At 39.3% G+C, this 13,491-nt stretch overlaps 1 protein-coding gene across 2 annotated transcripts in view; it reads right to left on the bottom strand.

The window, feature by feature from the left end:
• Positions 1-7,463, bottom strand: part of DPYD (dihydropyrimidine dehydrogenase) — a 773,365-nt gene extending 765,902 nt beyond the window's left edge. The window contains exon 1 of one of the 2 annotated variants that reach the window (XM_070592141.1): positions 7,097-7,463. In XM_070592141.1, the coding sequence (XP_070448242.1) occupies positions 7,097-7,135 (39 nt within the window). In that variant the 5' untranslated portion in view covers positions 7,136-7,463. The remainder of the gene's footprint in view (positions 1-7,096) is intronic. The other variant, XM_070592142.1, reaches the window with a different exon arrangement.
• Positions 7,464-13,491: the final 6,028 nt, after the last annotated feature.

Below are 13,491 nucleotides of genomic sequence, written 5' to 3'. Positions count from 1 at the left end.
GGGCAGGTAAAACAGGTTGAAAATTGGGGGCTGATGTTTTGGGAGAGAATGAAAGTTGAGGGGGGTAAGTGGTGAGGATCAGCAGAGAGTGGCGGGTAATAAAATACCGGAGGAGGGGGAGGTGTGGTCAGGGCTCCATCCACGAGCACCATCTGTATAAATCAGGCCTGCAGTTGACATGTAATTTTGTGTGAGTCCCCTGAGAAGTGGCCCTCAGGGCTTCATTATTGATGAAGAGATTTTTCTTCAAAGTGGCCCAGTCAGGAGTGCCTCAAGGGGACATTCATAAGCACTCATAATATCAATTTCCAAGCACCTGGGAGGTAGGGACGCAGATTGTCTCTTTAATTATTATGACAGAGGTAGAGGATAGTGAGAATGCTATTACACAACCAAGCTGAAAATCTCAAGGAATAAAATTATTATAACCCAGCATAAAAAGTTTATTATCGGAGTCATCTTTCAGAAAGGGCATGCTTTATCTTTTCCTGGTGCAAAATAGGTTGATCTCCAACTCCCTCCTTAAAAAAGTTAAAAAAATTATTAATGAACAAACAGTGGGTGCAGGGATGCTTAGAAGTCTAGAAAAAACTTTCTTTGAAACTAATACACTTGCTTAGAGAAACTAAAAGCTCAGCCCAGTTTGTACAAAGAGACACCTGAGCTGTTTCTTTTTTAGTAATTGTATATGGATTGCTTTTCAGAAAAGGCTAACACCAAATCCCTTCTAAATATCCTTGAGAATGCCAAGGAAACATGTCACCAATGCATTGGCCCTGATCTAGTCTCAAAAACCCTCAAACATTAAAGACTCATTCCATAAGTACACTGCAATAAAGCAGAAACGGTTCGGGGGTGGGGAGGCGGGGATCAGCCCTGGATCTGAATCTTATTCTCCTGTGTATTCGATGGGGATAATCCTGTACAGACAGAGCCTATGCCACATACCTCCTTCGAATCTCCTGCAGCTTAAACTAGAGGGCTGGCATTACAATGGGTATTAAAAATATTTTTAAAATAGAAATAAAAAGCAAAATGAAGTGGGTCTTTTTAATTTGACCTGAATTCAGAAACTCCCCCATTTGATTGGTAATACTGACAAATAGTATTCAGCAACTTTCTCATAAGACACATTTGCAACATTTTTGAATCTATAACGAGCCCCCCTCATAATTCTTTTAATTTTATTAACTCTTTCCTCCCTCACATATTTTAACAGACTTCAATACCACTAGTTGATTCTTGGAGTTGAAGAACGTCAAGTGACTTTTACATAACGCACATGAAATATGCAATAAAAATATTTAAAATAACTAAAAAAGCATATATTTTATGTGACAGATCTATTTGAGGCATTACATGTACATGACTCCAATCAATCCTTACAGCTATTGCATGAAATAATTAAGATTAAATCCAATTTACAAAAGAAGAAACAACAGTCCAGGAAAGAACTTGACTGCAATCACACAAATAAAAAAATAACAGAGTCAGGATTTGAACCATTATATTTTAACATAATGGGTTTTTTTTAACTAACCATGAAATAAAGCTTAATTTTGTGAAACAGAAAGTAAATAACTTTACACAAAACTACTTAGTTCCTAACATCAATAAATAGGTATCTGTGGTGAAGTCTAAAAGGAAAGCTATACACTGAGTTAAATGCAGATGTTTCATATCTACTAGTGTAACATTTTAATTAAAATCAATGGAAGCAGTAATAATTATAAGCCACAGGAAAGACATAATCCTATTAAGAGTTATCGCAGTAGTATAATTGGCTCCAGGATATCTGTGAACACCCACACTATTGATGTTTAAGGCCAAAAAACACCTTCTGTCTTGATTTGGAGGATTAAGAGCAAATGAAGCCTAGAAGGTAAACACGTCACATTTGAAAATCAAAATCCTGATTTAGATAAATTTATAATCTTAGGATGCTTTATTAAATGTTTTTGAATTAAGATAGAGGATAAAGGACATAGAGTTTTCTTTACACTTTTAAGGACTGAAGGTTTCTGCTACATATTTCTCAATTGTGTCCACATAGCTAAGAGGCAGAAAAATAAATTGGCCAATCCTACTTTTCAATCTCCTCTTTTGCTGCATTGAAGCCTAGCCTACACCAAATCTCTCATCAGATTTTCTTTGTCATATTATTTTATGACAATTTTTTTCAGTCTCATTGTCTTTAATTTTAGTGTTTCTAACCTTGTAACTTAAATTTATGCTAATTATTACAATTCTGCCACAGTGACCAGACATGTTTACCTTAACTAGTGTCTATTTTTCAGCTCTTGTATTGTTGCCTGTTTATACAGAGAGTTTGGTAAAATGCTGTATTCAAATATTCAAAATTGTTAAGAAAAGATACAATTGCTTAAAGATCATTCAATTATCTCAGCATTTTGACTCTAGATTTTGTTGGCATTCTTATTAATTTCTTACTGTTAACACTCAGCTTCCCAAAACTGGATTTTTCTTCCAGAATGTACGAGAGGAGGTTACTGAATTCAAGAACATTTTTACAATTAAGCAATCAGTCAACGCTATCTGCTATGATTAAGCAGATGCAATCTAAAATTCTCCCTAGTGATAGACTCATCATTAGTCATTAATCTCACAGTTTTTAATTAAACTACTGACACTAGTTCTGAATTCATGTGCCAGAGGTAGAAATTTTTTTTAACTGTACCAATACATATATATGACCATGTTTAACTAAAGAAATGTGTAGTACCTTAAAACTACAAAGATCTGTCACTGGAACGAAGTAACTCTCCAAATCACGTAATCGTACCCATTTCTGTTGCCCAGCTAAATTCCTCAGAAAGGAGAAAGGCATTAAAGTAAAACCAAGCATGGTCCAGGGGACAGCTTAAAGTACAGTATATTTTTAACAATTCAAACTCACAAAATAGGTTTAAAATTAAAAAATGTAAAAGTAAAAAAAACAAACAAGCTTTAAAAGCTTTAGCAAGTCAAGGTAGCATTTCCATAGATCTGTGGGGCCCAATCAATACCAGGGAGGAGACAAGAAAGGATTGTTATTTATACACTGAGTAAAAAATATGTAAATTTCAATAAACAAATAAATAACCGATAGCTTCTGCAAAGCTGAACCCTTATTTGGTTGCATGCCTTTGGATCCATGACCCTTTCTCCCTCCCTAGGGGCAAAAGCAGTTATGATAAAGAGTATTCTGAAGGATCCTTTGCCATCTCCACCAATGCACAACCCATGTCTTTCTTTTTTCAAAACGCTCCTTAAAATTTCCTTTCTCCAAGTTGTTTCCATTATACTCCCATTTTCCAAATCTATCATTTCAGTATCTTATTTTCTTAACTAATACACACAGAAAATTCTCAATTACCTTCTCAAATGAACAGAAGTCATAGTATCAGTAATTCAGAAACTATCTCCATTGGACTTGAAATGTATTGTGATTTTTGTGGACAATGGATTGAAATCCCTTTTTTATTCTGGATAAATTTGAAATGAGTTTATAACCCTTTATTACTCATTAACTGATAATTCAAGGGAATGGACCTTGACTTGTGATTGCAGAAGCAGTAGAGTGGCAGGTAGCAATTTAGTTTGTCTGTAAACATTTACCAAAATTATTAGTATTCAAAGAGTTAAAAGCTGGCTGCGACTGCGTACATTTCCCTTTGGCTATACCTGTAGAGCATATTCTCAATTATCCACGTCAGTGGAGGGGAACAAGACACTGAACAAAAGTGAATTCTTACAAAATCATTCTTACTTCCTTTTAAATGTGCAGTTATTGACATTATACTGGTTATCAATTCAAACTAAATGAAGTACTGTGAAAGCACTGTTGGGATCATAGAAAGTGATCAATGTCTCATATTCACCTTCTTTGAAACCTTCAAAAGTCATATTCAAAAGTCATCCTTGACAAAATTCAGCTGTATCCAAAGACTAAGACCACAAAGTAAAATAACTCTAAAAAGTATATAGCTGCCGTTAATGAACTTTAGAATATTAATTATTTCATTGGCAGTGATTTTCCTGATAAGATATTTTTACTATATCTTTATTTTTTCACACGTTTTTGTCTTTTCCTGACAAGAAGATGTCAACCTGTGGCATTTGTTTATTATCTTTTCTATTATTATTTTCCTTAGTTAACAGATTATGCAAATATGACTCAAAGAAGTGAGGTAACTTGCCTAAAGTCACACAGCTAAAAAGGAGTGCAATGAAACCTCAGTCCGAGGCAGTTTGCCCAAGATCCCAGGTTCTGAACCACATTTATGTGTCTGGCAAAAAACTTGACTTTTCATTCAACTTCTGCCACTAATATAATGACAACAACATTTGAGTACATGAGCTAGGTTCTACTGCCTAATTATCTACTAACGCACTGTTGCTATGCCTATCTTCCAACCCGGGGATACTCCACTTTTGGAGTCTGGTGACCTTTTTATCGTTTTTCAGGTTCCCAACCCTTCAAACTCCGATGTGCTATTGGATTGAGGCTAGAAATTATGGAATGAGTACACAAAGCAACACTGTATACCTCAATAACTTTTTTACTCAGAAACAAAGAGGTTTCTCCGCTGCTTCACTGACACCTGAGGTTCTGTGGGTAGCTTACGGGAAAATTAAATCACTATTATAGTGGGTTGTCACCATCACCTTCTGTTCTTTTCACATCTATCAAGTGAACATGTACTCTGTTTCATACCAATAATTTTTTTTTTAAAGATTGGCACCTGAGCTAACATCTGGTGCCAATCTTTTTTTTTTCTTTTTTCCTTCTTCTCCCCAAAGCCCCCCCAACACAGTCGTATATTCTAGCTGTAGGTCCTTCTGGTCTGCTATGTGAGTCACCATCTCAGCATGGCTTGAGGTCCATGCCCAGGACCTGAACCAGGAAACCCTGGGCCACAGAAGCAGAATGCATGAACTTAACCATTCTGCCACGCAGGGGCCCCAATAATTTTTTTTTTTTTAAGATTACTTGCTTCTCCACACATTTTAGACTAAGACAAAGGTTACAATGAGACCAATCTCTAGACAATGATTCTAATGAATTCATCCAAGGAAGGCAAATCAAATGTACACATTCAAATTTGATAGAAAACTGAGCTTTCATAATTCATTCTAAGTCTTCAAACAAAAATGAACTTTGGTGACTCAATACAATCAGCTGAGACACCTATGTTCAAATGGATTTTTCTAGGCATAATGTATTTTTCTAGGCTTAACATATTTTTCCTCACTGTATTATATTTTAATGATTAATTTCACATTCTTTCATGGCACTCTAGCTCATGAATCATGGGTACTACTTCGAGAAAAAAGTAAGGTACTGGGTGTGATGAAAGATGTGACTGAGTAAAGTGTGTTGCATATAGGAACTACATAAAAGCTGAAAAAGTCTGAATACCACTATTCTAGATTATACGTAATATCAGGCAGACTGGTCACATAGACTAAGGTTAGATTGTGAGTACGTGTGAGGGCATGGACTTCTTAAATGGTCTTGGCTAAACCAATGCACAAAATTAAGCCGGTCATTTAATGTTTCGCTGGCATCTTTTCCCTTAGTGTAATGTGGTTAAGAACTGATTTCAAAGACAACTGCAAGAGACATACAGAGAAAGAAATCAGTTTAGCAGATAACATACCATTCTGAAATTCAAAAGCCAAGAGCCACCTGCCCTCTGACACTCATATCTCTGAAATCAGTGCTGCCTGAATGCTGTCTGAAGTGTGCTATTTGACTTAGTAAAAAAAAGGAAAAAAAAGGATTTGGTTAAGTCAAAATAACAAGGACTAAAAAAGACAATGACATAAATCAAGTATCTTTTATCCTAAGCACACATGAATAAATATTGGGTTAAGTATATCACATTGCTTAATATGAAAAAGTAAACAATCCACAAGAAAAACCACAAGTAAATTAACCCGAGATGTCCACACAGTATACTATGACTCTTATTACTAAAATGGATGTTTCAAACCAATATTGGAGTCTGGAGAAAACAGTACTACCATCCCCCAAACAGCACACAAAGTTCCTTCAGTCAATGACAGAGGCAAAACATGGCAAAAGCAGCTATTCTGCAAACAGGTGGTTTTAAACTTTTACTTAAACCACTGAAAGGAAACGAGGGAAAAAAAATATATTGTCATTTCTAAAGAAAACATACACGCATGCGCATACACACACGTTACCAAGTGACTCAAATAAAGAAAAGCCCCAAACAAAACACAACAAAAAAACCTAAAAAGCAGTTTATCTTAGCTCAGAAGTGCTGACACTGGGTTAGTATGTCTAAAATCACTGTTTACAATTAAATCCTTCTCATCTCCTACATAAAGGTCCTAGGGAGAACTCAAAGGAGAGGATCATGTCATTTCAGGTAGGACCTTATTCACAGGAAGAAAGATAACATTTTTACAGAAACAGACTGCACCAGAGAATCAAAAACTGTTGAGAAAAGAAAAACAGTTAGGTCTTTCTAAAGGCACTGCATTATTCATGTTCTCAATACTTTATTCCATTCATCCCTATGTTACATTATTTCATAAGAAATACTACGCTAGCGGGGGCTGCTGTAGCGGACACACTGATCTCCTTTATTTCTAGACTCCACCTTTGCAAATATTCAGGATTCAGCTACTGCAGGTGGGGGCGGCAGACAGGTGTCCTGAGAAGCACACCGGGGGCAGAGGGGAAGGTGCGGGGCAGATCGGATGAGAAACGGCACTTCTCCCCTCCGAAGCCATCTCTCGCGAACTCTCGTAGTTCTGCAGTCCCTGCCATTCGGGGCAGAACAGGACAGGCTTCTCTGACCCCTCTCTGAAGTCAACAGCCAGGTCCCAACCCACAGGGTGCCTTTCCACTCGCGGGACTCCTGCACTTCTCTCCCGGCCTGGCCCCCGCGGGGCTCCCACTCCCGCTCCTCCGCCGCCCCCCCCACCCCCCAACGTCCCGCCGAAGCAAAGTTTCCCGCGACTCCCACTCCTTCCCGGCTCGGTGGGGAGCGGGCGGCCTCCCGGACACCCGCCAGCTGGGCCCCCTCCCACCCCGGGCGACCGGGCGCGCGGTCAGTACCTCGATGTCGGCCGGGTCCTTGCTCAGCACAGGGGCCATGGCAGTGCCTATAGTCTGCGGTCTGCTAGAGACAGACCCTCCCTGCGTCCTCAGGCTGCAGCCAGAGACCGAAGCGACAGCTGGCCCGAGCGCCCGTGGCGATCGAAAGCGGAGGGTCGGCGACGCGGGGGCGGGGCGGGGCGGGGCGGGCGGAGACGCCCCCGGGGCGGGGCTGAGCGCGGCCCGCGGCTCCGAGCGCCCGGCAACAAGCAGCCGGGACCGAGCGGGGCCGGAGCGTGGCCTCGCCGCCGGCCCGCCCCTACCCCCGTAACCCAGCGGCTTGTTTTTCTGCTGCAGGCGGAAGGAAAGGCGGAAGACGGCGCCCGTTCGGGGGACTGGCCTTTGCTCTAGAAACTGTTAAAGGCTGAGCTAGGTAGGCGGGGCCAGATGTGCGAAACCCACAGGCTTGAAGGGAAAAACAGTCGGCGCTCTCACTGACAAACTGCTCTTTTTCTTGCCTCCCGCACGAAGGTGCAGAACCCCGCGAGGTGCAGAAACATCGTCTTATGGACCAATGCATCTTCAGGAACTCCTCGCGGAGGAGGTAGTCAGTGTTCCTCCATCCACCCAACAAATAGGCTTGTGGGGCGCTGCGCTGCAAGGGGAAGGCGACGGCACGGTCTCGGAGAGTTGCCCCGGGGACCGGGGCGGGGCAGGGGACAAGGGAGGCGAGGGAGAGAGGCGAACGAACGTTCTACAGCCAGAAGCGGCAAGTAGTCAGTGCTGTAGGTTGTCCAAAGTCAGGGTTGTATTTTTGCAGGACAATTCATTTTAACGGCTCCTTTAAAAAATAATTATTCTAAAAGGTGAAACTCTTTTGAAGAATTGCTCTTTCTGTTTTGTTCTAGAGCTTGCTGGATTGCTGGGGAGAGGGGAGCGATCTCATTTAGAGATGGTCTCAATCCAGAAAATAGTCACCTCATCTTTGAGTATATCTGTAGTCCGGATCTCGCTCCTCTCTCCCGCAGTTAGATAGACGCATTGTCCTCTCTTGTCCCATGACGTTTCCCGCTTAGTTCTAGTAAGGCTTTTATCACACTTCGTAGTCCTCTTGGTTACATTGTGAGCTCCTTGGAGTCAAGTATTTCCTCTTTATCTTTATTCTATCATTAGTTCATTCATCATTTCATTCAACAAATATTTATGGAACATTTTCAGTGTGCCAAACGCTGTTAGGTGCTCTGGACTTAGTCTTCAAGAAGACACATCACTCTCGTGGAGATTATTCTCAAAGTGAGCAAGTAAGCAAAATAATGAGAGACTGTGATGTCTGCTTGGAAGACAGAGAGACAGGACAGATTAACGGCGCTCACTACCTTGGGTGGCTGAGGAAGGCTTCTCTAGATAAACCAGCAGATTACATTCCAGGTTGCCGAATTCACTAGGGGATGGATACATTTTTTTTAATCAAATAGTATTATTAAGAGAAACTAAAAAGTTACATAGAAACCTTGGAATCATCCTGGACTCCCTCTTTCTCACTTCCACATTTAATCCATTCCCAAGCTCTCCAGATTCAATCTAAGTAGATCTTGGCATCTTTCTTCATTTCTCCATCTTCACTGCATCCACCAATGTTTAAGCTACATTATTCCAGCTTCTACTCTTACCCTTTTCCACTCCAGATTGAGCTTTGAAAAGTATCAGTTGGCTCTGACACACACACAATGTATAAATCCTTCAATGGTTCCCATTGTAGTAAGAATAAAATACAAACTCCACAGTGACCCCTGCATAACCTGCCCTTCTCTTCTCCGGCCTCACCTAGGACCACTCTTGCCATGACTGGTTATGTTCCAACCACAAAGTAATCTTCCCATCCTCCAACCACTTTTCTCCTTTTACACATGTCCTCCGTTTGGGTTTTTCTTCCCCTTCTACTGTCTTTTAGGTCTCAGGGAAGCCTCTCCAACCCATCCCCACCACCAACAAAATTAGACCCATCCTGTGTCTGTTGTTCGTTCATAACACCCTATTGTTTTCTTCATAGTTCTGTCGAGTTTTATTTGCATATTTATTTGAGTGTGACTTGTTTAATGTCTGTCTTCCATTTGGAATGGAATCTCCAGGAAGAAAGGGCCCATGTCTGGCTTGGTTGTCTACTGGATACTCAGTTCCTAGCCCAGGACTGAAACATAAGAGACCCAGAATACTTAGTGATCGAATGAACCCAGTAGCTCCTGAAGTTGGTTTATGCACTAAGCAGTTCATTTTAGACACTTTACTTCCACTTTACCATGTATTCTTCTCAAGGTTCCACTTAATCTTGAGAAGTAAATAGCAATATCTATCAGTGACTTTCTAGTTAAAATGTGTCAAAGTTACTACTTTCTTTTTCGTGGAGTAATGTTCCAGTCAGATGTTCCTCCATCTCTCCACAGCCGTACCTTACCCACCTCCAAAATGATCTATATCCTCTTAGAGAATTTATGTGTATATAAATTCACACACACACACACACACACACATATATGTACATATTTAGGAGAGAAAAAATATATGCATATATATATGATATGTATAATTATAATGTATATGATTCATTCTTCAATTTAACCAGAAATCTTCAATATTCTATTTCCTAACCTCCAGAGATATGGACTTATGTACTATTTTAGGTTGCACGCTAGTACAAATCTTATGAGTTAGCAATCCATACTTTAGTTGTTTTATGGGTACAGGTGTCCAAGTTATCCTTAAGAGTTAGACAGACACTTTATTTCCGTATTTGTTTTCTGTGATTATTATCCTCCTAAACCACCATAGAGGATAAACCCAAAATGTGTCGTCTTTCCAAAGGTGAGAGCTTCTTCAGTGACACTCAATAATCAAATAGAAAATTCAAGTGATATTTCACCATCCCCCTAACCTCACCAAACAGATGCATCCTATTCTGAGATGTTTAATTAAGGCATCTAATCACATTGCTCACAGGCCACGCCTATACTCCGTGATCAGTGATTGAACCTAATAATATTTTAAATCCATTGAAATTCCACATTAAACACAGTTGTACCTGTAAATAATCCAAGCTGTTTAAAGCTCACTGCAAATGCATTCAAACCACACTTTTTAAAGTTGTAAATTACGATGGCATTTGTCAAGCTGTCCCTCCATCTGGAAGCACAGTCAAATATCAGGTGTTCCACATTAATTTTGTGTAGGCTTTGGAAAGACGGCTCATCTAATAGTATACAAATTTCCCAAAACGCATCTCTGCCTAGTAGTTTACATTACACAAATGAATATTATTATTATTATTGTCACCATATTTAGAAGGAAGGCCTGTGAGTCATCTTTTATTTCTGAAAAGTTATTCAGTACCACAAATTTAGAAACACAATAAAAATTCAGATTTCCCTATGCTTTTATTTCCCCCTATAGTCTAGCATTAAGTGATTTTTTTCAAACATTCCTTGGAAGGTGATTTTCTCCTAAAAAATCAGAGACTTTGATTGATCATGAGACTTATTTTTCCCCCATCTGATTTTCTAAGGCCAGATTAACTCTATCCAAACTGACCAAAAGGATAATGAGTAAAAATTAGTTGGGCCCAAATATTTCTAGTATGCATTCCTACTCGAAAAACCCATGATGTAGATAATGTGTATATTAGTTGTTATTTTATGGAATAAACTTGGTATAATTTATTCAACTACATATACTGTTTATCCTATATAAGCGTGCACACACGCACATACATGTGGGTGCTGCATACATGCATATATATTATGTAATGCCGTAAAAGGCACACATAACTCAGAGAAACTACAAATCTCTCATAGAAATTTATTCAACAATTATTTATTGAGTGCTATTGTTTCAGGCACTGTGATAGACATTAGTGATAATTCAACGTATAATAAAGACAGTGTCCTTGTCATTCACAAACCTTAAGCCACTAGCAAGCTCAAAAACACACACCATCAGATAGAGATTTTGAGTAAGTGACTTAACTTAATGGGGTTATTGTGAGAGTTAAATGTCAAAGTGTATGTAGTAGTATTTTATAAATTGCAAATGCCAAGTAATGTCAGTTAAATATGAAAAATTTAAAGATATGTTCTTTAATGCTCATATTCTGGGAAAACACCATTGGTGTATGGTTGACTATGAATGATTTGGGGTAAAATGCAGTGTGAGTAGGAGGTTTATAAACTTACCTGATTTAAAGCATGTGGGAAAAAATATCCTCCAGAATGAGTATTCCCTGAATTTTCCTTGTTACCTTGAGGCCTTTTGCCTGGGCTTGTTGCTTTTCTCTCCTAATCAAAAGTTACCATAATTCCAGCAGCTGGCATTTAAAGCTGTCTCTTTCATTTCTGGCTGGAATTTTACTCTTTCATAGTTTTAAATGCATTCATATTTGGAATTGAGACAGAACCTTAGTGTAAATTATTCATTGTTCCTTTTGGTCATCTGTAGTGGATGCTGTGATGTACCTCACAGATCCCCACCCACCCTTCCTTCCCACCTGTTCAGGTCCAAAGTACTCATTCTCACAGCTACTGGGAGTGTTGGTGGGTGACAGCTCTCTGCTGAGTCCCTCTCTGGAAATTGCCGCTGGCTAAAGAGAGCCATTCACCTAAGGGTCAGGGTGGAGGACATCCAATGATTGATTGATATGGGGCTATATAGTCCTGGCACTTGCCTCAATTCAAAACATCTTTGAGGAGCCTTCCTAATTTCAGAGGTCCCTCAAGGGATCATCTAAGACATTTGTTGGGCTTGCAGTAGAGTTCAGCTTCTCCTTCTGTCCATCCTGCTTTATCCTCCACCCCCACAGGTCCTCATCCAGACAGCACTTCCACATAAATAAACTTCCTGCATGCACATTTCTATCTCAGGGTCCACTTTCCAGGGGACCTCAGTTGCATTGTCACTATTGTATGTTATTTAGCTGATCAAATGTATTGCATGTAAAATGTACTTAATTACCCACATGTCTGGACATAAAACATTGACTCATATAATAAAGTCTCATCATTTTATTTCAGTGTTCTGTGACATTCCTACATTTTTCATCCATTTACTCATATCACAAATAACATGTGCCTAATATACTAAGTGCAATGAAAAACATGAGAATGTCATGGTGAGCAAAATAGAAGTGAACTGTATGCTCATGCAGCTTGCAGATGACTTAGGGAGATGAATATTTGTCAAGTAATCAAACAAAAATATAATATTTACTGTGAATAACACTATCAAGGAAAAACAGGGGGTTGTTATAGCAGAGGGACCTGGGAAATCAGTGAAAGACTCCTGGAGGAAATTATCTTGCTGCTAAGATCTAAAGGACAATAGGAGTTAAGAAGGCAAAAAGGAAGAGATCAAAAGCATTCCAGGCAAAGAAGTAACTGTGTAAAGGCTGCAAGGCTGGAGGTATCTTGATAGAAGGGAAAGGAGGCTCTGAGAGCTAGAATTCAGGCAGCTGGGGAAGAATAACCCAGAGTGAGGCCATGGAGATAAGCATGCCATGCAGTGTTTTAGTCTTAGTTTAGGATTTTGGATATATTCTGTAAGACATGGGAAGTCATGGAAGTTTTTTAAAGCGGAGGAATTACATGATCAAATATGTATTTTGAAGTATCACTCTGATTGCAATATATGTGTAATTGCATATTCATATGCTCACTAGGGTGAATGTGTGAAAATCAACCAAGGCAAGTGATTTCTGGAGATGGGCTCAGTCATTTCCTCCACAGGCTAGCCTGGGTGGTAATCATCACTGACACTAGAAAACAAAATAGTGAATTTCCTACCATATATCAATGCCGCTGTTATTTAGCATTTTGTAACAGTTAAAGAGCAGATCTATATGTATTTAATTGGAGTCTGGAATGAAAAACCTACACCCCAGAAAGATTTCTGTCTCCCAATCAGTGGCTGTCTTTCTGTTTTCCAACAGAAAACTATAGTGATCCATTTTTAATTGTCTGAATAACGAATGACATGCTGTTCTTGTTCTGCAGTCTGTTTGCAGAACACCTCTGTAGACTGCGTGGGCCTTGGTGGTGTTGAATGGGTCTTATCCTTTTATCCTTCATGCCTAGCACAGTACTTAGTAATAGGAGGTACAAAAATATTTATTTAGGAATATTCGTTATTACTCTCTCTAAACCTGACATAGAGTGTAGAAAGCCTAAGAGGAAAAGATTTCTAGTAATATACTAACAGATAAAGGGCATTAATGGGCAATTTTCCTCCACAAAAAAGAATACAGGGGGTTGATAAAAATGTGAAATTGTATCAACCAAATTGGTAAACAAAGAAATGCCAATTAAATGATAATAAGGTATGATTTTTCACCTATCAGTCTGTAAATTTGTTTTACTAGATTACCAATTTATTAT

This window comes from Equus przewalskii, chromosome 24 (assembly GCF_037783145.1).
Source record: "Equus przewalskii isolate Varuska chromosome 24, EquPr2, whole genome shotgun sequence".
Classification (NCBI taxonomy): Eukaryota; Metazoa; Chordata; class Mammalia; order Perissodactyla; family Equidae; genus Equus; species Equus przewalskii.
This window is presented reverse-complemented; position numbering and strand designations above follow the sequence as displayed.